The 27,259-nt window shown below is 41.6% G+C and overlaps 1 protein-coding gene across 2 annotated transcripts in view; it reads left to right on the forward strand.

Moving 5' to 3' along the window:
- The window catches only part of PROM2 (prominin 2), a 352,175-nt gene extending 325,285 nt beyond the window's left edge, over positions 1 to 26,890 (forward strand). Inside the window, exons 19-24 of one of the 2 annotated variants that reach the window (XM_085634096.1) lie at positions 3,042 to 3,122; positions 5,501 to 5,569; positions 13,172 to 13,261; positions 15,196 to 15,302; positions 19,240 to 19,330; positions 25,151 to 26,310. In XM_085634096.1, coding sequence (XP_085490222.1) covers positions 3,042 to 3,122; positions 5,501 to 5,569; positions 13,172 to 13,261; positions 15,196 to 15,302; positions 19,240 to 19,303 — 411 coding nt within the window. In that variant the 3' untranslated portion in view covers positions 19,304 to 19,330; positions 25,151 to 26,310. Of the gene's footprint in view, positions 1 to 3,041; positions 3,123 to 5,500; positions 5,570 to 13,171; positions 13,262 to 15,195; positions 15,303 to 19,239; positions 19,331 to 25,150 lie in introns of both variants that reach the window. The other variant, XM_085634097.1, reaches the window with a different exon arrangement.
- The last annotated feature ends 369 nt before the right edge of the window (positions 26,891 to 27,259 follow it).

The raw sequence follows: 27,259 nt of genomic DNA on the forward strand, positions 1-27,259 counted from the left end.
GAGAGCGCATACACACACCCACTGTTCTGTCCAAGAAGAAGACACCAATCTTGCCTACACAAGAGAGCAGCTTCTTAGTTGGCAAACAGCAGTAGGTTTCTGGCTTGTGTCTCCCCTATTGGGTTTATTAACCTTTATGAGGACAAGACTAGTAGCTGTTCATCATATGGTTATAGGGTTACTCCTCTAAGACTCATCGCTAACGTACCTACTGCTCATTTTAATAAGACCATGAGCCCTTATCCCAGACCGAGACTTTTCCCAGTGAAACTGAATATAAGGGCTACTTGATCAATGCTAGATCTTTAATTTAAAGTAAAGTTGAATTTGCTGAATTTATTTTCACTCATGACCCCGATTGGGTATTCGTAACTGAAACTTGGGCCAAGGAGTCATCTGGACTCGATTTGGTGGACGCTATCCCTCCTGGCTTCATGATTCTCAGGCATGACGGGCTAAGCAGATCAAGGGGTAGTTTATCTATCATCTATAAAACTAAATACACATGCCTCATTGAACCTCTTCAGAGTTCAACCCCGCGTTAATCTATACATTTTTAAAAAATAAAAATATTGCCCACCAATTCATTTTCCAGGGTCCTAGTTTGTAGATCCCCTGGACCTAGGTCTTCATTTACATTAGAATGTGCACACTTAATGGAACCTTACCTTAGAAAGGACAATGTCATGCTCCTTTGTGATTTTATTTACCATCTGGAAAATAATACGTGCAAAGATTCCAGAGCATTCAGGGACATATTGGCGTGCTGTGGGTTGTCGCAGTTGGTCAATGCACCCACGCACATAGCGGGCCACACATTAGATAGAATCTTCTCCAGTGAACCTCACCTTAGGTTCACAGAAACAGTGCCACTATTTTGGTCTGATCATCTTGCGGTGACCTCTGGCTATGTATTCAGGAAGATTCTAATGCTCACTGTCATAAGTCACTTGAAAGAAACTGGAAAGGGCTCTCGGAAGAAGCCCTATCTCGGGCCCTTACAAAAAGCAATTGGACAAACCATGAGGATGGTAAATTAGCAGCAGCAGAGCTTTCTTCTTGGCTCACCTAAGCAGCTGAAATGGTTGCTCCTATTAAGAACACACTCACACAGAGGAAGAAGCATACCTTCCTGTCGCTTTCAGAATGGCTCAGGTTATTAAGACAGTCCTGCCGATGTGAGGAACGCACCTGGCGTAAAAGTTATAATTTGCAGGAAAGAAACCTATATAAGACCATTATTAGGTATTACAAAATGGCCATTAAAGAAGAGAAATCCATCTTCTGCGCAGATAGGCTTGAGTCTGCCAATTCCTAGAGTGAGCTCTTCAAATGGATCATTCTGCTCTCTCCAGCTGGTGAACGCTCCAGCATAGAGGGCTCTCAAGATTTTTGCTTTCGATTGGCAAACTTCTTTCAATCTAAAATCCTAAATAACTATAAGGAATTGGACTCTCTGAACACAAGGCCATGTAACATCTCCCCTGTGGATGCTCAGACCGATCAAATTTCCTTATATTCCATGGTCACTATTAAGAATCAGACAGTGGCATTTGCCTGCTTTACTCATCTTGCATCTGACCAAACAGAGCTTTCTCATCTCAGCATGAAGCTAGGATCTCCTTTTGAGCCTTGTCCTCCTAAGATTCTTCAGCTTGCAGCCAAGACTATTGCTCTGCCTCTTACAACTACCATTAATACTACAATTAGCTCAGGGTGCTTCCCAAGGCTTTGGAAAATGGCAGCTGTAAAACCTCTGCTAAAAAAAATCTATTTAGAACCTATGGACCGGCCCATTTATCTGCTCCCACCCCAGTCAAAAATTTTGGAAAACACCTAAACTCACAGTTGATGGCATATCTTGAGCAACCCGAACTGCTGGATGCCTCACAATTTGGGTTCAGAAGTAATCATGGGACAGCAACTGCATTAATATCTGCAGTCAACAACAATCAAATCATGGTGGATGCAGTGCACGCTACAGCACTGATGCTTTTGTATTTGTCTATGGCCTTCAACACCATCTGTCCATCCCTGCTGGTCAGTAGGTTGCAGAATTTCGAGATTACAGGTTCAGCATTGAAATTGCTAACCTCCTTTTTAAGGGACAAATCATAGACAGTACTCTTTAATCAATATAGCTCGAAAGTCCACAACTTTGCCACGTGGGGTCCCTCAAGGTTTTTCCTTGGGCCCTAAACTCTTCAACCTCAATGTTGTTTTCCTACTGGCAGCGCTTACAGGGTCATTAAGGGCTGCAGACCATACCGTACGCTGATGATATGCAATTTTTATATCAATTGCCAAAGATACTCAAACTATTGACTCTAATTTTAAAAACGTCATGCAGTCTGTAGCTACTTGTATGGGTAAAAACTACCTAAGACTGAATGGAGACTAGACTGAGGTCTTGATCTTTGATAGCCAACCCTCCATCTGGGATAACTCATGGTGGCCGGAGATTTTGGGCACCCTACCCATACCAAAATATTCAGCAAAAAACTTGGGAATCCTGGAGGATACAAATCAGTCATTTGACCTTCAGGTCAATCAAACTGTATCGACATGCTTTTGGATTATCAGGATTCCCAGAAAGGTGTGCCCCTTTCTTCCTATTTCAGCACGTAAACAAGTAACTCTGGCTCTGATTTAATCTAGGTTGGATTATTGGAATGGGTTAAAATTGGAGATCAATAAATCTGCCACCGGCAAGCTGCAGCTGGTACAGAATGCGGCAGTGAGACTAATTTTCAACATCCCCAGCTATCAATCTATCTCTCTGAAGGAGCCCTTGTCTGATCTCTCTGGCCTCCTTGCCTCTCTCCCAGACTTCCTGTCCTTCACTCTACCCTCGCTCTTCCACTTTCTCACACCTTCTCTCCCTTTCCTGCTCCGTTCTTTTCCCTGCCTCTATCCTGAGTATCTTGACTTTCACTTTAACCTCTTCCCCCCATATGCCCTGAGGTCAATTTCTCTGTCCCTCTCCCGAGTCACTCTTCTAATTTCCTTGAGCTATTTTTTGTTCTGTTTTTGGTCCTCAGGCTCTGACAAACAAGACAATCACAGACATTCTGCGCATAGAAACATTCCTGACTGTAGATCTCCAGCAACTGCTAAAAAATGTGAGTACCTCATGCTCTCTCCGCCTGTCCTTGTAACAGAACCCATATAGAGAGCAAGAACGTTACACCAAGTGATGATGCAACCCTAATGGAGCACAAGAACACTAATTACACCACACACCACCACAAGCACATTACACCGTAACCTACACCCAGGTAACCATCTCTATTTACACCACTATATACTGACCCTACACCCCACCTACACCCCCCAAAATTCTTACAACAAAGACCACCTAGAGCCTAACACTACCAACTCATTATATCACCACCTATAGCCCATAGCACCTACAACTTACACCTCACCACGTCACTATCAGCACCAAACACCACCCCTTACACACTGACCATATCCCGACACTGCCTACACCCTGTACTCGCACTTACACCTCTACACTACCTACACAGAATGCTACTTACAGCCTAAATTACCACCAACGCATTAAAGCACCTCCTAAACATTACACCTCACCATATACCGACATCTGAGCACAACACTACCACTAACCTTCCACTACTTGATCTCGTGGTTTCGCTGCAACAGCCTCTCTCTTCTCCTTTCTAGTTTATATAACAATTTTTGATGTGCATGTGACACCTTTGGGTAGTAGGTGTCTGAGGCTTGATTGGCACCCAGTTGCAAATATTGCAACAATATACGTATCACGCATATTACTTACAACTTGATACTGTTTTCTATTGTTAGAGGTGCGGTTTTTCCCCGTTTAGGGGACACGACTACTCGTTCATTCTTTGAATAGAAACTCAACATATCCACTGAAAAATCTATATCACAACCTGCACCCTTATCCACCACCTTCACACTATGTCGCATACACCATAAACCAACAAAACACCATAAACACATTACACACCACCTACAAATAAAACTAGACTGCCTAAACCATAAGCTGCATCCTAAGTCACCATTTACTACATCACGCACACACTGGATCACCAGCTACACACACAAGCAACCCACTTCCCACAACACCTAAAACTTATGCCATGTAACACAACCTTCTCACTACACCATCTTCACCCTGCACTGCCACACCTACACCATATACACCTCCAAAATATGTCCCAACTGCACCCTTAACCACCACCTTCGCACTACACTAGCAGCACCCTGTATTCCACAGCGCCTACAAGACACACTGCCTACACCATAGTTACTACCTGCACCCTTTAAAACCCCTATCAGGCTACATTACACAGTCCATTAGATACCTTGGCCTTTGCGGCTGTGTTGCACTGTATATGCCTGAGACTTGCCTTGCTGCTGTTCATGCTGTATTTGGTCTGTGTGGGTTAGAGAAGCACGATAAAACCATTCCCAGTTTGCAAAAGTAAAATTTTATGGCTTGGTGAAAGCTTGGTTTTAGTAGCAGATGTTGAAAAATAGACTAATTGTTTATATTGATTGTATTGATACCTCATAATGATTTTACTGGGTGAGTTCAGGATTACTACATTCACAAATGGAATTCTTTTCCATTAAGCAATAAAATCACATAAAAAATACTAAGATAAAAAAGCATTATAAACATTTGCAATCAACCTATGATCAAATTAATAGCTGAGCAGGACTCAATGCCGAAGATAGAACAAAGCCACCTCCAAATCCCCAATCAACAAATAAAGATTCGTTTACAGTAAATGTACATTAACCAATGTCATACAAGCAAAATCATTTTTCAAGGATCAAGTTTATTTTATTTGCAATAAAAAAAACTTTCTATTTTTTAATAAAATGACGATAAGCAATATGCCTCGATTTTAGTAGAGACTATTGAAACCCTAATATCAGGGGACAGAAAATCGTTAATACAATATGGAGGGACAAATTACTGGAAGGTAAGTACAAGAAGGGAGAAAAGGATTTTCTATTTACTCCGCATCTACGTGCTTGAAGATATTTATATGACCAAGTTACGTATAATTGGAGTAAGTTATAAAAAATGTATAGAAATGTACCTTTTGATATGTGGTCTCTCAATATTGTTCTAACAATATTCTGTCCTATCAATATTTGGGATTCCCAGCCTACACGATTTGGAATTGCATGGATAATTGTCAGCATTCTGCAACCTCCAGGTCATGTTTTAGCTTTCAGAAAAGTGTTGTATACTCAGATAAATTAATGATGTGGGGGGAATGACCAAGACTCAGTGGGAGTGGTTGGACCTTTGACGTGGGGAGTGCGTGTGTCCCCATTGGTGTAAACAAGGCCAGTGATGTGAGGAACGAGGCAAGCTCTAGTGGTTTGCTTCTGTTCCACAGGAACTGAGCTATGACTTAAGAAGTGGAGTGTATCTAAAACAAAGCCCAAACTATAAATCATTAAAGGATGCTCTGTTTCTTGTCTACCCCAGGAGATAGAGTGTTTCGTGAGGCAGGAGCTGGGATATTTCGTGCAGTATGTCGATTGGGTTAACAGAACGGTGAGTATGGCTTGCTGCACACTTTTGCCAGTGGATAGTTGGGGGCAATTTATACATATACCTCATTCAATGCATTTTCTAAGCTTTCCATCTATATTTAAATTATATATAGCACAAAGATAGCTGGGAAACAAAGGATCGCTTGCACTACACATTAGGGCTTTTGCATATTTCAGTTGCACATTTGCAACTATATTTCAGTACATTTGTTACAATTGTTGGCCCTGGGAGATTAAGCGAGATGCTCAGAATCATATGATTTCAGTCAAGTGCTGAAGACAGGGTCTACAAGCCAGCAGGGCAGCCCAGGTCCAAACCACCTCCCTCTCTTGACCATCATCCCCATTACTTATTTGTAAACATATTGCCTACACTACCCACACTGAGAAAACTAAGGAATACACGTGGTGAGAGCACGGACACCAAGTTACAGAGATCAGTGAGTTACTTCTGACATGCAGAAATCTGATGGTACTTTGCTAGAAACTTGGGGGCATATTATCAAGACAGGCGATAATGGGCTTGATAATATGCTCTATGGAATTCCAATTGAAGCCCATGTTAGATGTGAAGGACATCTAACCTGAGCTTCAATTGGAATTCCATAGAGCACATATCAAGCCCAATATCGCCGTTTTAGCGGCAGTTTTCTGCCGCTAAAGCGGCGATAATTTTATCGCCTGTCTTGATAATATGCCCCAAGGTACTCATGACCAAAGGTGGAGAACATAGCTATGTCTATAGAGATGTCTATAGAGATGTTTTTTGAAATGCTACACTATCAGCGTGCAGTGACTTTTGAACATTAGATAACACAAATGTAGATGATTAGACTTGAATAGTGGTAGAAGGTACGTAAGGGGAATGGAGTCCAACTGAATGCAGGGGACCGCTATCTATCTAGTGCTCCTCAAGCCCTAGTTTTGTGCAAGTAACTAGTTAAAATCCAGCAATGTCCTTTCCCTTTTGGTTGAGTTTTATGACATGCTGGTCATTAGGGTCTGCCTTGAAGAGGGGATTGTCCAAGAGTTTGGGTTCTTGTATCCCAACAACCTTCTTCTTTGTTGAATCAGGCTGAAGGGTGGCTGATCAAAAGCCCCTTGTTGGGATATAACAAAAGGAGTTTTCGTAAGTATCTCTGATTTTGCCCATTTAAGGCTTTCAAACGGTACATATGAATTTATATGGATGCAATGCAGAATTTGGGATTTAACCATATAAGCAACAGAAGCTACCTAAAGTGACACATTATTGGAGAGAATGCGCCCGAGAGAATCCTGGTGTGGCCTGGTAAACTTCAGGCAGATGCAGAAGGCTCAGTTGTTGCTGCTCTTCAGAGTCTCCCGGTCCCTCCTGGCCTTCTCCTTCCTTCCTAACCTTTCCTGCCTAGCTACCCTCATGTCCTTTTCATGGTGGCCTGGGTAGCTGAGGTCAAGTTAATCATTCCTTCACTTTGTGTTCATAATCGTTGAAGAGCTGGTGGTGAAACACTTGGTTGTAAGGTCAGGTGGGCAAGTGGCAAGAATGAGGCTATGCGGGGCTTGGTGGTTTTCAAATGGCTTCATCCGAAAGGACATTTCCCCCACTGAAGACATGGTGGCTGGAGGGGTGGTGGCAAAGAGGTCGAGTTTGCCACCACCCCTCCAGCCAGCATGACTTCCGCAGGCAGAGTGAAGGCCCACTGAACTTTTGCTGTTCCAAAACAGTGAAACCAATTCGGAGCAGTTCATTATCTGATTTTGAAAAGACAAAAGGCAGGCAGATCCCAAAAAGAACAGGAGGCAGCATAGGGTGAGAATAGAGAGGAAAGCTAGCACACTGAATGCTATTCTCAAGTATAATGAAACAGGATCAATTTATGGAGTTCCTTGACGGGATGTCTCAGCCAAATTGACAGTGTCACTCACCAGCAGTGGTACTGAGGGCAAATTCAGAAGCTTTTGCCTATGGTACCTGCCACTGGGTACGAGTTATTCTATACTTGTGCTGCCGAAGAGGCACTGCTGCTGTTGTGCCCACATGGTTTGTGCCACATGGATGTCCACACTTGAAGATACCTTCTTGTACCTGTTTCATGTGCTGCTGCATGTGCTTTAATGTTAAAAAAAAAATCTGGCTTGGAACTTTGATGTTGACTGTGTGGTGCTGGGAGGCAGGACAGGCCTTAGGGGGACTCAAGGGACATCTGTGCTTCAAAGAAGTGGCATACGGTAGTTAGTTTATCTTTTAAGCTACTTTCATTTTCATAAAACAAATACAAATTCGGGATTTTGTTTAAATATGAATTTGAATTGGTGAATCTGATATAGGAATCAAACAAGACAGAAGAGGTAATCAAAAAGAGCAAATAGCAAATGGCAGGCAGCAATAATGGGTCCCTGGAGACAATCTCTGTGCTGATGGTAAGTGATATACCTGCTGCTCCGAAAATAACACCAGGAGAGACGCTAACAGTGGAAATATAATGATCACGAAAGAAACAGATGTAAAAGATGTATTTTTAGAAAAAGGAAAAACCACAGCAGGACCGCACAAAGATTTCAAAGATAAGCTAGCAAATAAGCAAGTGAGTGAAGGTAGCATAGGGACGATGATGCAGACAGCAGGAACAGCACATGACAAGAGTGAAGTGGAAAGGGCTAAGGGCGAACACAGAGAGGTGGTTGTCATGGAAGTGTTAGAGATTTCAAGCGTTGTGAATAGTAGAGAATGTAGAATGTGTTTATGGACACGTTTCAAAAAAAGAAATAAGAACCCGCAAGACTGTGATACACTGGAACACTTTTGAACATTTTAGTAAAATTCTGAGTTACACATTCTCAGTGTACATGAACCATGTGTCACACCTGAACCAATAGGGGTGTATTATAGGCAGAGACCTGCATGGCTCGCTGCTATCACAGCCGCAGATATAAATCATGTCGGATGCTGCTCTCCGGGTTGACTATATGAAAACCATCCAATCAGGTTCAATGGGGATACCTATGGACTGTGCTTAAATATGAGGTGGATACAATCGATGTGCTAGAGCTCACGAGCTACGAAGGGGCCTCTTGATTGGAAGCGAGCCTGTTCAAATGTTCAGTAAAGAAATAAATAAGCCAACATTCTAATGGATGGAGTGTTATTAGATGTGTAATATGTACATTTCAGTAATGGCAGGAGATGTGGGTATTATATTAGTTACTGGATACAAACTGATATATTAGAAGACATTCGTGGGAACTCCATTGGATATCAGACCACATGGAGTGGAGTATCTGGAGGAAATTCCCAAGGTCTTTGAAAAAAGTTGTCAGGTTGTTTTTGAAATTCTCCTTTTGTAGTGTTGTATTCTAGATTCGCACACTGAACATTATCCCATCATCTAGTTGTTGGGCATGCAATGGATTCTTGCTAAGCAGTTTTTCTTAAAATATGCAGTGGAGTGTTGGTTGCTGGCTGCTGGTAGGAAAGCATGTAACTGAAAAGAAGTTCCTGCTCACAGTTCCATCTGGAGTGACTGACACAGTGAGATGTGGATTGGGGTAGAGGTAAAGAAAGGGGAACAAAAAAGACCCCCTGCAAGAGTTTGTCGAGGACTGCCGACCCGTGGGGTTGGTCTTATTTGGGATAAATCGTGCCTCACCTCAGTGGGTCAAAACCTCTCTAGGGCAATCAAAGTGCTGTATGGACCTGACATAGCGCACAGCTCTGAGAAGTGAGAGCAATACTGACAATGCACTTTACAGTGAGCAAGGCGTAGCACCCTATAAACTTCACACCCAGTGGTCAAGATGAACCATGATCTAAGAACATTCACCAGTTTATTCTGAGGGTGGGGAAGGAATGGAGCAGGCAGGCAGATGCACAACAAATCGCGATCCTTGCAGGTTTCTATGTACTCACTCCTTCCCGGGATTAATCGCGGACTCCATGCGGACAGTGGACTCTGGGGATCTGAGCGATGCTGTGGGACTTGATGCGCCTGCCACAGTAAAGATTCAGAAAGGAATGGCAGTACCAGCTCTGATGGTAAAGAAAGTAAAAGTAATTAAAGAATTTATAGAGAGCATGAATACCGAGGCATCTTGGCGCTAAGGTTTGCGTAGAAACGTGAACAGCACCCAGGAAGTACCGGAACATTGCTAAGTAGGAAATAACCAGGTTTTGACCATTTTCCTAACAAAAGTCTGGTTGGTTGAAGCCTAATGTGGGTCGGTAGCTCATTCCAGAGCTTTGAAGCTCGATAAGCGAGGCATCTAACTCCCCATCTTGCTTTGTTGATTTTAGGAACCCGGGCCCAGGCTTAACTGGCCGATCTAAGATTCAGACAGGGGGGTGTACCACTGAAAAGGTTTCTGTAGGTACAATGACCCTCCACCGTAGAGTGCTCTATGCACCAGGCAAAGCACCTTAAACTGGATGCCCTGCCTAACTGGAAGCCAGTGAAGCTTCCTGATTCTGCTAGAAATATGATGGTATTTAGGAACATTAAGCAGAATTCTTGCTGCAGCATTTTGCAGTGATTGCAGTTTTAGCATGGTGGTAGAGAAGAAGCCCTGGCTCCAGCTCAATGGTAGGTGGCACATTGGAGTCAAGGGCCTGGAGACGGAGTAGAGGCAGTGCTTAATTTGAGCTTGTGGTTTCCGGTGCTCTTCACTTGCACTTAATTGTCAGAACAGGTACCTATGGCAGTCTGCCACATGGTGGTGCTGTTATTTTTAATTCAGAGATGAGCACAACAACTGTTGTTTATTTATTCAATATACATTAGGAATGACTAATACCTTCTGTCAAAGCCATTCTTTTAACTTTGGGGTCCTGAAAATTTCAAAATTGTCACACTTGTAGGAGTGTGATTTATTATTTTTGCTGTTACTGTAATTGACAGCGGCAATGGGCAGTGAAAGCAGAAGCGGCCTGCTGACTAGAGACCTGGCACTTATTTCTTTTACAAATTAAGCACTGACAAACTGACAACAAGAAACAGATGAGCCCCAGGGGTCTAAAAGTGAAGGGGATACTGCACAACTGCTGCAAATAATGTCCTGGACAAATAGGAGTTCACCAGACCCCGCGGGATGGCAGACTGCCTTTCTTGCATAAGTGGAATAGATACAGAAGCTCTCCGGGCTTTCCCTAGTGAGAAGGAAGAAAGAAGAAAAATGTACAGTCTGCTGATCTGCACTGCATGCAAGCCAGTTCCCTGCACAGTGTGCACAGTGACCCAGGCTGGATGGTAGAAACCGGCAGACTCTGGTTTCTCTCCTGAAGGTTATTTAGCTGCAGTAATTTAACTACACTCCAAAGATGTCAAGTAAACAACAGCACCAGTCAGACTTCTGGACTTGGCTGCACAAGGTAGGCCTTCGAGCCTACATATAGCAGGAGCATCTTTCCCATTTTCTTGATTCTTTGGAACAGAAAGAGAGAGAGCTCAAGTTAGCAAGACCCCTCTCTGTAGAGCTCTCCTCTCCCTTGCATCAGTGCCAGCAATGTACACTAATCCCCATACAGTGTTGTCAGGGTGCAATGCACAGAGCTCCCATCCGCCGGGTAATGAATGTTCTCAGTAATTCTTGTGGTGCACTTGGGCTTTCTGAAATTAGGAGCCGATCACTGCTGCTTGTCCTGTCTCCTTTCTCTGCTCATGAATATCCTTAGTCAGGCCCTCCCTGGATCCGATCACCTCCCAGACTTAGGGGCATATGTACAAGGAAATGTGGGAGTGCAGAGCTGTGCTAAATTTGGCAGTGGCGCGGTCTGACATTTCCTAAACACAAGGATGAGCCACATTTACAATAATACGGCGCACCCATGATTTTTCCCTAGCGCCGCTGCTAAAACTAGCTGCTTATTGGCAACACAGGGGCCCTTGCACCATAGTGCAAGGGTGCCTACATCGCAGGGAATGATTGTTTATGTGCAGGAAGGTGTCCCTTCCAGCAGATAAACAATCAATAATGGCGATGTGTTACTTCTATGTGTGCTGCAGAATTCAGTACATAGGGAAGTAGCAAATTGTCATTATTAAATGAATGTTTATGTGCAGGAAGGGAGACCTTGTGGAGAGTGCGGCACGCATAGAAAAAGCTAAAACGAGGAGAAATAAATGTATTTCTCCTCATATCGCCATTCTAACACCTGCTTTTGCATGGCGTTAGTATTTGCCGCTGCCTCAGATTTACACATCATCATAGATTTGGGGCAGCAACAAAAAGCAATGGCTCTGGCGGTAGAACGCCCATAGCAGCACCCATTGCACACCCCTTTCGCGCAGATACCTGCGTGAAAGGATACCATATTTACAGCATTAAGCCACAAAAAGTGGCTTAACACCACTCTAAATATGGAGCATACCATTGCGCCACTGGAATGTTGTTAAAAGTGACGTTCTTGTGGCGCAATGTCCTTGTAAATATGGCCCATTGTCTTCAAGTAGATATCCTACCCATCCAGTGAACTATCCTGAGAGTATGGGAATTGGAGTTGCCATGGAGTCCAGATCTGCATAGACTGACCTGCAGGTTTCTTCATCCCACAGAAGAGTGACACTATGGGTAATGAGAAATTCTTAGTTATGGGGCCTTCTGATGCCAATCTAGCACTAATTCCGGGGCAAAACTGTGTTCCCACAGTTTCAGTGGCAATCATTAGAACTGTGGGAATTGTGTAGGCAAATGGGATTAATGAGGTGATGGAACATGCACATAAAGCAGACATGCACCACCAGACTACCCAGGGCCCACTCCTAAGGGTGGTCCACTCCTATATGACCAAAAGCAAGATAAAATATAACACATTACCCTTTTAAGCTACAAACGTGGCAAGACTATTGTGGTCCATTCTATGAAGTGGCAAATTCACTATTTTGTGACAACTAAGAGCCTGTCATCAAAAAGTTAAGTGATATAAATAGATTATCTAACTTTTTTTTTTGAACTATAAGCTTTTATGTCCCATGCAGATCTTAAAAGTGTATATAGTGCACAAGACCAAGCAAGATGATCAGGAAAGGTGAATGAGGCGGTAACAGAAACAACAGGCATAAGGCCTTCCCCTTCTGAGGTGATCCCTGCTGCACCACCCTCTCTTCTGGATGGAGAGACAGACCCTATAAAGCATCCCATTTCGACTCATCCAAGATGGGCCAGAATCCACACCCTTTAGCGTATTCACACTCTTCTCAAAAACTTCTCTCCTGTCTATAGAGAAAAGTCAAAGGTAGCGGGCACACCAGTGTTATAAAAAACACCAACTTAAAAAAATATATATATGGCAAAAAAGACGAAGGAAACTGAACATCATTCGAAATTGTGCCCGAAATGCTTAGGAATTAAAGCAGCCAGTCTCCATATGTTTTTATTAGTGGTCGTAATTAAGAACTGCAATACACCAGTCCTAAACTCTGGAACCTCAGCCTTCAGAGACAGAACAAAAAATATATTCTCCAAAGCAGGCGTTCCACAACAAAGAAGACATGCTCTAGAGTTTAGAAAAATGCTTATTTGGCTATTTCTAGAATCATCGTCATGGGTGCTGCATTTTCTGCTTTATTCATTTTTGCTGTGGTTTTTCCAGGAGCAGCTCTGATGTCTTATTCTATCTCTCTCTCCACAGATCATCCTAGAAGTCGCCACTTGTCGGCCAATATCTACCTCGTTGGACAATGCGAGGGTTGCTGTCTGTGAAAATGTCCTCAATCCCTGGGTAAAGAGATGGATGGAATGCCCTTGGCTCCTCTGATCCTAACGTCATCTCTCCCTGCTGCACCCTGTTCCACCCTTGTCACTCCACTCCCTCTTGTTCTTTAACTCACCTAACACCCCTTTATCTCACTGCACCCCACATTTATTCACTTCACTTGAGCTCCCAATAAAACTTATTGATACTGACCAAAATAAGACTGATCATTGATGAAAACAGTGGTGTTTATCCTGAAACAAGGCTCTGGAGGTCCCTTCCTATGAGGATGCACCTTCCTAATTTCCTTATAACCTTCTGTCCTTGTTATTGAGATAGTATGAGGCGAGTCCATCCTCTTGCAGAAGATGGCGCGCTGGTGCCTACACCTTAATCTTTTTCTAAGATCATCAATGGGATTCCCCATTGGTCGTATGGACCTGTATTAGTTGACTTGAAGCGCTGAAGACAGAAAACATTAGAAAGACATTTCCAGCTTGTGAAGCGAATGTGACTCCACAATACGTAGATGGTATCAATAATTATGATTAAGTGGATTTATTTTAGAATATTAATCAATCCATTATGTAAACAGAATAAAAATAAGTTCACAAGATACAGCAATATGATGTGCAGAATAAAATGTATCAATAAGCTGAGCAGTAACAATTTGAGATACAGAATGATAACAGCAGCAGCGAGAACAAAACAAATTGCCGCAAACAGGTGTTCATAAAGAAACTTCCCTTTACTATAAACATTGATAGAGAACAGAGGTTCAAAAAGGGGTTTCTATTCAGGGAGCATAAAAAATGTCATTATAGAATATGAACTTCAGTAGAAGTTCAGAAGGAAATGGAAAAGTGTTCAGCATAAAACTTTACACTTAAAGAAAAAGCTCAGCAATAGAGAGAGAGAGATCTGTTCCCTCCAAGGATCAGGAAACATCTGCCTAACTAACTATAGACACACCAATTAGACATAACAGTAGATTCAAGACATCTTTATGTCCTCTTACACCACCATGAACCAACCAAATTGTTAACAGTGAGAGGCATCCGCACAGCCTTAAGTTTCCCATCTCATCGAAACTGGGACTGCAGAGCTCAACCTTGAGCTTCCCACCGTCCTGTTGCATGATAAACAGAAGGTCTCCTTCGACCATTATTTCTCCGAGTTCATTGCCAGATTCCTCCCTGCAGACCTCACTATCAGTTGTCTATTACAAACAATAAGCCTTTCTCTAACTAACAAGAAGCATGATAACACACATACAAAAGGAAGAAACAGCATGCTGGAAAGGTTAATACATAGCTTCAGTTAGGGCCTAAAGTCAGGCTAAGTTAACTCAATGGTCAACATGAAACTTGGTTACACGATTGTGCATAGACATGTGCATATTGAGAATAAATGTGAGACGTGAATATAAAAGAAACATGATTACAGTGGTTAATCTGATTGTTTGTACGTTTGTATGTGAATCCCTAGTGTTTACAATGATTGCATTTTAGAAATCAAGTCACAAGTTGGATATAAATGTCGTACAGGAATATATAAATATATAATTGTAACATATAAACGGTGGAGCCTAAAGTGCGCTGCTCCACAGATGAGCAGTGAATGTTCCTCTTCTTCTAGAACTTCAACTGGCTGTGTTTAGGATAATGTAGTGATATGCCCCGTCTCACGTAGAACTACTTCTGGTTGTATTTGAGATGGGACAGTCTTCAGAATCCCTTGCAATAGTGTTTGGGAAGATGCAGTGACATATCCCTTCTCTCTTGCAGAATTTCTGTTGCCGAGGGCCTTCTGTTTCTGTTTAGGATGGTGCAGTAACATAGCCTTTCTTTTGCAGAACCCCTCCTGGTTGTGTTACGATGATTTAGTAATACGTTTCTTTTATAGAACACATTCTGGTTGAGTTCAGGCTGGTGGATTGATGTTTCCAATCTTTCTTGCAGAATGCTTTCTGGTTTTCCTTGGGGTGGTGCACACTTTTACTAATCCCCAGCATCATCTTTGCTGTGAACACATCAAAATATTTTCGACCGATTCGGAGAAGGTTAAGGTGAGTGAATAGTTCATGTTCTTTTCGTAGTTCGTGTTCCACAGGTATTGCATAGACTTTGTGCTTTTGTATTCACAAATTTTGACTGTGTGTCCATTCTATACATGTCTGCCATCACCTCTTAACCAATTGCCTTACAACGTGTCACCAGTTTGTCTATTTCACACTTCGCTTTCTCCTCTCTTTTAGTGATGTGCAAAGTTTTTTTTCTGCCAGAAACGTTTTGGGAAGTTCCTTATCCTTATTAGTTTGATTAAAGATTGGAATTCCAAATTTTGCATTAAAACTGTACCGGCAATTGTCCCTTTTTCAGATCAAATCAGGAGAAATTTATCAGGAGAAAATGTGTGGCAAAATGGGATGTATGCTGAAATTAGTGCAGTAAACGCTGTGCTTTTAATGCCCAATTTCACCACACAAACTTGATACAGGAGGTATCTAGTGACCCTTACCATGGGTTAATGCTATTTACCAGGTGTGATAAATCCATTTTACATACCGAAGCACTCATATTTGAGGCCTAAATCCCTGATTCACCAGAAAAAGTCATAAATCTGCACCTAAATGGTTATGCCTAAGCTTGGTGCAAATGTAAGTTTATGCTCAATTCATCAAGTGGACTTGGAATATGCATAGAAAGAAGTACCACTTGTAGGTGTCCAGGCAAACTGCAAGAAAGGAAAGCTTTTTGGAATTCCTGCTTCCACACCTGCTCTGACATTAACACTGCTGTAATTGATTTGTAGCCTTTCCAGTTTGTACAAGGACTTTATGCCACAGGTCTAAGGCTGTCCAATCGATCCTTGACATTTTGATGTCATTCTTATCTGAGCTGTGGCATGTTTGTCTTTATTATGCTTAAAATAAAAATAAAAACTGGTTGAAAACAAAAAACACTGCTGTAATTGTATTTAGTGTACAATTACGCTATGTAAACGTCAGTTTATCCGTGCAATAGCATGGGTTCTTTGTAGTTTTCTTTCCCTAGTGAGAAATAATCTTCCCTGTAGAGAAACGCCTTCTCCTACACCTCAATTTCTAGAATGTATCCTTCCCACTATTATCCTGGAAACAGATTTAATCCTGCTTGACCAATTCCAGGGTGAGGATTGGTCAGAGGCGTGTTTACGAATGACCACAATCTAATGCGTTAGTGTGTGGACTGTACACAACCAAGGCTTACCGTAACTTGAAATGGCCACTCCCTGTGTCTGGCATTATGAGCGCAGAATCTTAAGCAAATGTGAGATAGAATTCCGCAAAAATAAAAGGATTTGTGACTGCAAAGTTACGATTTGTTACTATCTTGCACTTGTAAGCACATCCAGTTGTGCTTGTTTTACATGAGCAAATTGCTTTCTGTATAGGGCCCTAAACGTTTTCTGCAAACAAAACCTTCTTTAGAACTATTTTGTTAGCACTAAATATTGATGTATGCGACATAAACTGGTGCAAAATGTCACAATTATCACACGGATACATGGACATCATTTAGGGATGGCAGTGGTTGCAGCTTCTACCCTTCCTTGGCTCTTTGTGAGTCCAGGCGCTGCATTCACGACCCCAGCCTCAGAGATGGCAAAATAAGTGTCAAAAGACAAGGCAAGTGTTGTCTTTATGAGCACTCGTTACTTTCTACAGCTTCCACTGGGACCAGGGCGTTACCCTTTTGGGTTTTTTCAAATAAATAAGTACAGCACTGAAATGCACCCTCTTCTAATTAAATAAAAACTGTAATTAAAATCCCAAGCACACTTTTAAACAAGTTGTTGCCATGTTTGGTTATTGTGAAGTTAGGGGCCAAGTCACGAAAAAGAATGAAATCTGCAATCGGAAATAAGGATTTATGTTCTAGTGGAGATTCCCTACTTTTTGGACTTTACAAACTAATCAAGGAATAAACATAGAACACTGAGAGGGGCGGCACATCCGTAATGGCGGAAGAGCGTCGCTCCACAGCAAACAGAGAATAAATAAAATGATAAAAACACTATGTTATTATCATTTTATTAATCGCTCTCTGAGCCGCGATGGAATCTAAGCATCGAGTATAGGGCAGAGTGGGTCGAGCATGGCAGGGAGGACTAGTGTGCACTTATAAGTGTGCATGTCAGTTTGGCCGACTGTCTTAGGCTGGTCAAAAAGACTTGCGCACTTATGTTTCTCCAACCCAGCTGTGTTGCACAATCGGGTTGGAGAAAAGCCATAGGCTCCCAGGCACTGTATGAGCAGCAAACAAGGCCTCTCAGACCAATTCTGGCGCTGCTCTCATGCTAGGTATTGCAGGAGAGCAGTGTCTGGATTGGGTGGGGAGCCTGTGCTTTGAGGCCCATCCACTTCCGGGCCAGACGAGAGGAGCAACGAGGGGGCTGGCAGTGTTAGCGGTAGTGGAGCGGCAGGTAATTCTTTTTATTTTAATTTTATTCCCCAACCCCCCACATCCCTCCCCCCACCCTCAGCCACCCTGCCACTTTAGTTAGGCAGCAGCCGCCGCTGACGCTGAGTCTGGCACAAGTTTCCATACAAGTTCCTTGTGATGTCACGTGATTTCCTTGTTGGGAATGCATTTGCTCTGAACGGAGTTCTCTGGGAAGGAGAACTCCGAACAGGGCATTGGCTTCCCCTGTGCAAATGCACATTATTGTCTTTTTTCCCCACATGAAAAATAATTTGAACTCGAGGAGAAACCCCTTCCCCTGCTCTCCCATCAAATTTGGGGGTGATCCATTTCCTTTCCCTTTCTGGAAAGAGTTTTATTCAAACACTTGGCTGAAGTAAATTTACAACGCTTTTCAGGTTGGAAAAGACAATGATATTAGTTTGTAAATGCCCTCAAACGTTTTTGCTTGTGAGCATTTAGAAACTTCTGCAAGGCAAATTTGGTTGTACACATAAGTTTATGCCCACATTTACATTTGTCAATAGCCTAAAATGATTGAATACCTTCCCCTCTGTGCTTTGTATGAGTGATAGTGCCTTACAACTGAAAATAAATAAAAATATATTAAAGAATAATTTAAGCCAGTTAGATAATTGACATCCAATTTGTGGTCCAGATCAATTAATACAGTGGGATACAACTTCTACTGTTTGTTTTTTTTATCTCCTTTTTTGCTTGTCCCTATGATTTATCAGTACTTTTTTGTTGGGGTGTGTACTACTATAACAATTAAATCATGACAGTTTGTGGGCTATGTATAATTTTTGGTGCCTTTCTGTGTTTTGAGGCACTATAGCCTCCTCTTTAAACAAACACAATTTTTCATGTAAGACAAAAAGCAATGAATTATCTTCCCATAGCATATCATGTCAATATCCTAATTAAAATATAGGTAGGATCTAAAATAGACATTTATCCGTGTTGTCTTGTCATTTTAATCATGTAGTTATTACGGAACTTTGGCGATGTCAATCATTGTAATAACATCAGGTTAAAGTCATATTACTTCCTGGGTAGATACAGTGTCAAAGGTCACATTATATTACCTCATGATGTTTCTGAGGCAAAAGTGTGTGTGATGACACTTCTTCTACCTAAAAAAAAGGATTAAAACATATATTGCTGATTGATAGGTATCTGTCTTCAATGGTAATAAAAATGCTAAAAAGAAAAAAAAAAAAGACACTTCTTCTACCTCTGATATTTTGGTGAATTGATGGCCTTGCTCAGCTGTGGCAAAGAGGAAAACCTTGCAATCATCTCACACTTCTGATCCCTGCATCTCCTTTTGTCTCCTAATAACACTCTTATATATTCATCCTCTTACTAGCAAAAATGCATTTCTTTTGACTTAGATCTTCACTCCTTTCAATGTTGTTGCTTCAACCCCATCTCAACACCCAAGGTCTTCCTCTCATCTCTTTGCTATCTTTGCAAATCATTCCTCCTTCTCAGCCCCTCTCCTTCACATCCCTGCTCTCTGTTTTCTCTCCGCAGCTTTCGTTACGCAGAAGAGGAGCATTTATTTAAAATCCCTCGTGTGACATCTGTAGAATTGTGAGGCCTGTTTCTGTCAACAGAAATTGAGGTGAGGACTGTGTCCACTCCAGTCTCCATTCTCCTTTGGGTGAAACCTTACATGTTTCAAAGGACGCCTGGTCACCAGTTTCCTCGGGGTCCACATCAAAGATATCACAGTGACCTCTACCTTAATTCTCTACAGAAGTCCCCTATCTTGGGCATCCTGGGGCCACAGTTTGCAGATATTAAAAGATTCCCCACATCCTGGCCCCTTTATATATCTGAATGTGCCTCACGGGCTTTACAAAAACTTTCCAAAGAGGGTCATCAACTGCTTCCTGCTCAATATCACAGAAACCAAGCCTTGCTTTGACCAACAAAATCCTCACACATATCACATAGTTCCTGATACCATTCTGTGCCTCTCAAGCAACAATACCAGCCACATAAATTTCACAGAACCCCAATGCTATAGAGGAAAATCCAGAATATGTCTTTCGTGTCAAGTCACCTGATAAACTTTCAAAGGAGCCTGTCATCATGACCCTCAATGGGCCCAATACTCACCTCAAACCCAAACCTGGGCTCCATGTGTCTCAACCACTAACTGACAGATTTCTCACAGGACCCAGAACTGGGCTTTTCTTTTAATCCAATACTGGCCTTAAAGATACCCAGGTGCCCCAACACCCACACACACCATATGACACCTTAATTTCCTGCCTCTCTGGGGTGGTACACCAGCCTCAGAGGCCACTTTCTTGGCATCTGCAGGAAAGTTTGATCTAGAAATGTGGATATCTGCCAATGGATCCATAAAGATAACCTACTCCTGAGAATGATACTTACCTATTCCTAAGGATCCCCTTGGCCTAACTCATTTCTGACGATGACAGATCTGTCCCTAAGTATTCTGTTATACTATCTTATTCTTAAGGATCCTGTAAGACTGGTCTTCCCATGTGAATCTGTAAGTCTGGACTGCCCTTAAAAGGTTTCTAATTCAGCTGATGTATCTCTGAGTATCTTGTGAGGCTGTCCTCAGGGCCGGACTGGCCGTAGCGGGCACCGGGCGTTTCCCCAGTGGGCCACCAGGGTGGGGGCCGGTTTTGGGCCCCTGAGAGCAGTTTTTGTTACCAGGGGCCGGCAATATCGGCCCCCGGTAACAAATTTGGCCAAAACTGGCCCTAGCAAACAGCTCGGCTGAACCCCTCCCTGCCCCCCAGGAGGACTGGCCGAGCAGTTTGCCAGGGCTGGTTTCTGTTCCCAGTCCGGCCCTGGCTGTCCTATCCACCTACTGTTGCTGGACCTGGTTGTTATAATCCAGCAAGTGTGGCCTGATCCTTAGTGTCACGTGGGGATTACAGACCTCTTAGAATTCTGCATGCTTGATCTTTTATTAGGGATCATGTGAGACTGTGTTATCCCGTAGTATTATATCCCCTGATATTCATGTTATTAAGAGGCTCCTGTGGATCTGAAGAGGCTGGCATGCACCATGGATCGTGTCCGGTTCTCCTTCCAAATAACCTAGAAATACCTAATAAATGTTCCTTGTCCAGTTGGCATTAACCCATTATCTTTAACACATAACTCAAGAACCACCAGCAAAAGTGTATCAAACGACTCCCTGGGTAAACAAGAAGAGATATAAAGAAAATGAGAAAAAGGTGTCTTATCTGCATCTTTTAAAACTATCGGGGCATCTATGCTGTCTTTCTTGGGTTCCTCAACTGAATTCTCTTATTTTAATGATGGCAAATATTGGTGTGAAAATATTGAGAACACCTGAAAATGCACAAATCAGAGCTTGTCTCCACAATGCACTACTCATGCCCTCTAGCATGACTTCACCTATGAAATTAAATCAAATCATTGATCAATAGTGGCAAAGTGTGACTGAAAGCCTCACCATGTGCCCAACAAATACTGCAGGCAGCCAAAGTACATACAGAGTTAGTTCTGTCAAGTATTGCTTTTTGGGTTTACAAAATAAAAATGGAACAGCTGTACACTGTCAAAGTTCATGTACAGCTACAACATAAATATGATACCCACACCAGAAGCTTATCGTCTTAGGCTGTGTGCTGCAGGTTTCAGACGAAAAGGGGATGGGTGTCAGGTGCAGCCAAATAGCTCTCCTTAAGCCCATCCCCAATTAGTAACATCCAAAAGGCCAAATCCAATAGATGTGGAGACTAAGGGCTTGATTAGGAGTCTGGCGGTGTGGGAGTGGGCCACCACACCAGTGCCCCACTCCCACACTGCCCAACTCGTAGATTAGGAGTTTTCTCCTAGTCTGGCAGACAGTGTTGGTTGTCCCTGGCAGTGAGCCTTAGAAAGTCACCGAAATAGGAATGCCAAAGCAAGTTCCTGCACGGCATGGGCTGTTAAGTCCATGCTGTGCAGGAACTGGGGGTGCATGCACACAGGGGGGCACACCATGTGCCCCCGTACATGCATCCCCATAGCCCCTTAGGCAACAGGGGGTCCTACAGGGCCCTCTTAGTTTCCTCACCACCACACTTTTCATGGCCGGCTCACCACCATTAAAACTGTGGCAGTGAGGAAACCCATATAATGCTTGGCAGTGTCGCAGCGGCACCGCCAGCATATTGCAGGCCTCAGACCGCTGCAGGACCACCAGGGATTGCGAATCACTGGCAGAAGCAGCGGTTCAATGGCAGTCCGACCACCCAACTCGTGTTAGGGCGGTCGGATGGCAAGTGCAGCGGTAGCCGCATCACCACCATGGCTTTGGCAGTCCAGCGGACCGCTAAACTCATAGTCAGGCCCTATCTATTTTGCAGTTTCATCCTGACATAATGAAACCACCCAAAAAAAATTCACAATACTAAATATTGCCCCAAAAATATCCCGGACAAAAATATTGACTCTGCATACTTTCTATGTAAAATACATAACATTGACTACAAGAAAATTTGTGGAACAAACTATCATCATTAAACAGGTAGGGATATCAAATGTAAATTATTTAACATTATAATAACTTAAAAAATATATATCAACTTTAAAAACAATATTACATAAAAAATATATACATATAAAAAATATATAATTAATTGTATGACTTAAAAAAAAATTATCATATGTACTTTAAAATAAATGTAAACAATATAAGAAACATACTATGGAAATAAAGACAATTATTACATAAACATGAATAATAATATAAAAATGCTAATAATAATTCTAAAGAATTAAAACACAATATAGTACCAATTATAAAACATCCCATACATTAAAATTATAAAAAGAATAAATAAACTACCCCCCAAAAAAGTACAATAAAACAATTGATGCTAAACTAATTTTTAAAGTTAAATCACCAAATATATATATATCAAAACACTTTTTTAAATTCAAAGAAAAATAAATGAACTTGAAGGGATCATATCTACTCAAACCTGAGCAACAGCAGAGATAGTGTTGGACCTGGAGAGGTCAGGATTTCTATTCCTGCTTCGACCTGATGAGCAACAGAAGGGAAAGTGTTGGACTTCAGAAGGGTCATATTTACTATTCCCACTCCAACCTGAGCAGCAGTGGGGAAAGTGTTGGACTTTGGAGTGGTCAAATTTACGATTTCCACACCTAAATGAAAAAAAAGGTACAATTAAAAAATAAACTTGCAACATATTTTAAGAAACAGATTTCTACAAACATTAAACAATATATAATATTTTTCACATAATACAATTTATATATATCAAAAATAATACTTCAACATTAAGAGTACCTCATTAAAATTTAGAATTAAAGAATAAATAATAAGACCCTTCTCACCCTACTACCTTAAAAACCCAACATCAACGTAACAAACAAAATATACCAGAAAGAAATAATAGTACATATTATTTAAAAAGTACTATAAATGTACTTATTATGAGATTCAATGGGAAGAGAGAGTCAAGGCTAGAGATCCCGCACCAGTCAGCAATACCCTATCTAGGCTTAATCTATTCTGGCATTTTCTGGTGAATAGAGGCCTGGAACATGACCTCCATATGTTCCAAAAAAAAGTGGCACAAGTACCACTATGACAAATCAAACAAAGGGTGGCCCAGCACTCAGGATTATATATCATGTAGGTGGAACTTGTTAGTAATCCACAAATTTTAAAAGCTCAACATAAAGAAAAAACAGTGTATCAAGATCTTCCCAAACAGAAATAAGAGAAACGCTGGTAAGTTTTTGATTGTAGTTATGAAAGATTCTTTATTCGTTATTTTCAATTTCTTAAAATTTAAAATCACCAACGCATTTCATCCTCATACGGATTTATTCAAGGCTCCGATGTACTTTGAGATCTTTATTTAACTTTGAGGATTCAAGTGTGAGATCCAATCGAATTATAAAAGCAAGACGGTATACAACGAACACACAAATACGTGTATTCGTGTTGCTACTCTTGATCCTAGGGAATCTAGTTTCTACTTGGTTTCTTAGATTAAATCATCTCAGGACTTTTGGGTGCTTTGCTTCTCCCACACCTGAAGTGCAGTGAAATGGCAACTCGGAATATGCTCGGTAAGACTCTTTCTTGCAACAGAATGAGCAAAAAACAATACCAGCACTAGGCTTCAACATGAGAGTAACTAAATCTTTTTCTGTTAGAAGACCTATACTTGGAAGGAGTCTACATTCAACATGTATACCGTCCTTTATAACTGGTTCCCCAAAAGAAGGGAACACTCACCGTGTCACTGTACTGCGTAAACCAGATGGTAACAGGAAATTCCCTCTCATCCCTACTTCGTGCCAGCCATGTGCTTGACCAAGCAACTAGTGTAAGCCTAATGCACTTTAAGGAGCTTTGCCTTGATCTTATCTGATTCAGCTTTGTCCGGACCTTGGAGGAGCTTGGATGAAGCACTTTAATCCTCTATCTGTTTGTACCTAGCTTGTAAACTCATAACATAAATCTACATGTGTGGCTATACGGTGCAATGAGAATTAAAGCATGTGGCTACCTTCTGGAGTCTTGGCATGTGGTTATCTTCTGGCAATTTAGCATGTGGATACCTTTGGGCGTCTGAGCATGATGTCATTTTAATGTCTTGAATTCTGGAAGATGATCACATGCCCAGATTTGGAGCATGTGGCAATCGTTTCTGAATGCCATGCCTCTTGTTGATCTGATAATGTGGTCTCCTTTTCTATTGGATTATTAGCATGGAGACACCGTCTGCAATCAAGACATGCAGCTATATAGTGGAATCTGGGCTTATGGTCATAGCCTGAAATCAGAGTTTATGGCTACATTCCAAGTATATGGCCACTCCTAGAATCAGAACACTGGGTAACATGACCTCCTTATAACATAATCCTGGGGTCACTAACATGCTGTATTTGAGCACCTGGTCACCTTATTCTATGTGATCTAAATATATGGTCACCTTTGAAATCTGTATCTGCGGTCACATCTGAATCTAAGCATGTGATCATGTTAACATCTGAGTACAAGGTCGCTTTGGGAATCAGACATATAGTCAAGTTAGGAATCTGAGCATGTGGTTGCTTGTGAAATCTAAGCATGTGGTTACTTGTGAAATCTAAGCATGTTATCGCACAGTAGAATTTTAACTTGTGTCACCTCTGCACACTGAGTGCATGGTCACATCTGGAATGTTAAAAAGTACTCATGTTTATGTTTATTAATCTAGATTGTGGGCACCTTGAACTCTGTTTTTCTCTTTATGTGATTCCATACCATCCATGAATCTGTGCATGTTGGAGCACTTGGGTATGCGGTGCTCATAGAATCTGAAAATGTGGTCACCTCCTCCTCAGTTATGTGTGCGCAAGACAATTGTTCTTCCATATTGGATTAGCAATTGATTATCTTATTTTTTTCTTTTCACAGGTCGCCATCATCCTCTGTAGTCGAGACTCCACTGTCCACATGAAGTCACTACTCCTAACATCAAATGTGCTTAGCTGGGCTCTCAGCTCCTTCACAGATATTAAGAATCCTGAAGACAAGGGATATTCCCACAAAATACTTGCACCATTAATATTTACAACCAGAAACAGGACTTACCCGAGACTTCATGAATAGAATTTCTGCTATTCACCAAACACTTTGCAATTTTTCTTGTCCCACGGCATTAAAGCAAGACTCCAATGATGATTGCATGCTGGATGCTTCCATAGGACTGAGCATTCACCAAGGCTCATTGAGGACAGGTCATTAAAAGTTGTCATCTTTATTATAGATTCACAGTTATGAATTCAGTTGGATAAAACTTTAAGAGTACTTCAAGCACTTGAGCAATCAGTCTACCTCTGCATGTACTCATGGGAAGCAGTTTTGTGGACTTTATTTATTTACAAGAGTCAATCTCTTTTTATTTTCCGTATCTTTGCACAACCAATGTTTCATTGAAAACTGGATAAAGAACAGTCGCTGGTGGGAAGAAAGAACTCTAAATTTAGAATCAACCAAGTGGGTTTTGCACCAGTAAAAGGCATAGTTTCTTGGTGAAGAAGATTGCACATGAATTGATCAACAGTTGAATGAATACATTCTGGGTTCCGGAGTTTGTATGGATGTGGCATGCAAGTGTAAATAGTGCGTACAACGGCCAATGACTTTGTAAATTGAGAAAATGCCTTTGAATTGTTCTATTTAAGTAATTGTGAACCTTGCTATGCATAGCATTTGCAATGGAAACATATTTACTTCAAGAGACCAACATGTTGTGCTAAGGCCAAAAGAGAGTGGAACCCTGAGGAGCAGAGCCCAGAGGAGGAGAACCATGAGGAGCGGACTCAAGAGGAGCAGAGTTATGAGGAGCAGAGTCATGCGACGCAGAGTCATGAGGCGCAAAGTCACTGACAGTTTACAGTCTGATAGTACATATGAATTTATTACAACCTCTTTAACTAAGTTCTCTGACTTACTTTATTGGTCACAAACACACCACATTCTAAAATAGCTTTGAAGTTGAGATACTATAGTGAAAATCCATGTGTATGGAGCAGGTCTCAGGATATAATAAATTATATAAAAACAGTACGAAAGCTGAAGTGGTTATTTCACTTAATCAGAGATCTATATGTTCTCTCTGGTCACATGTTTCAATCTTCATACAATATCTCAGATGTTTATTTGTCTCCTTCAGAAAACTGCATGTAGCCTAGCCATAGATTATTACAACTGCAGTAAAATAGCTCAGTGGATTATGTGTCCACTGCAAACATTTTATTGTACTATGCAAGAAATAGGTTTTAATCCTTGGAGGGTTTACCACAATCTTCCATTCTTCCACCTTTGATAAAAATGAGTACCACTAAATTGGGTAGCAACTAACAAATTATATACCAAAAACTATTTAATTTGCATTATGTTACGAATATATTCTTGGACATGAACATTATTAGTATAATTGGGCAATAGAAACATAAATAAATGTAGTAAGTAATATATAATGTCTACTGAGTAGGAATGTTATTTTTCTTGGGAATATGAAACACCAGAGAGAAGCGTGCCTCACTGTCCTTCATATCCGTACAAGTACCATCCCATACTGTTTCTCAGTTTTCTTTTGAAAGGCCTTTGTTCTGTTGAGAGCTCAGGAAATTAAACCACTTTTATATCTCAGTTCTTTCCCATGTCTAACTAATGAGGGACACTGCGGGTTCATCTTTGTTTCCTCTGATGGGCTGCTGAGGCTGTACACAAGGTGTGGATATGCCTATCTGGATTCCTTTGATCTTTGGTTGTGCCCTGTCAGGATACTCGTGGGGCATTTGGAGCTAGATACTCTGTGGCAGAAGAAAACAGCTAAACAGTCTGCAGCTCAGTATGGCACAGCACACTCTAAATGTGTGCAAAGCTGTGGCCCTTGCAGTTGTGTGTCATGGTGGCCCCAATGAACATGTAACACTGGACTCTGCAGGGCCAATCAGTGCTTAATTTGTATAAAACATAAGAGCCAGGGCCCACGTCAGGAGGCCACCGCAGTTTGCA

This window comes from Triturus cristatus, chromosome 11 (assembly GCF_964204655.1).
Source record: "Triturus cristatus chromosome 11, aTriCri1.1, whole genome shotgun sequence".
NCBI lineage: Eukaryota > Metazoa > Chordata > Amphibia > Caudata > Salamandridae > Triturus > Triturus cristatus.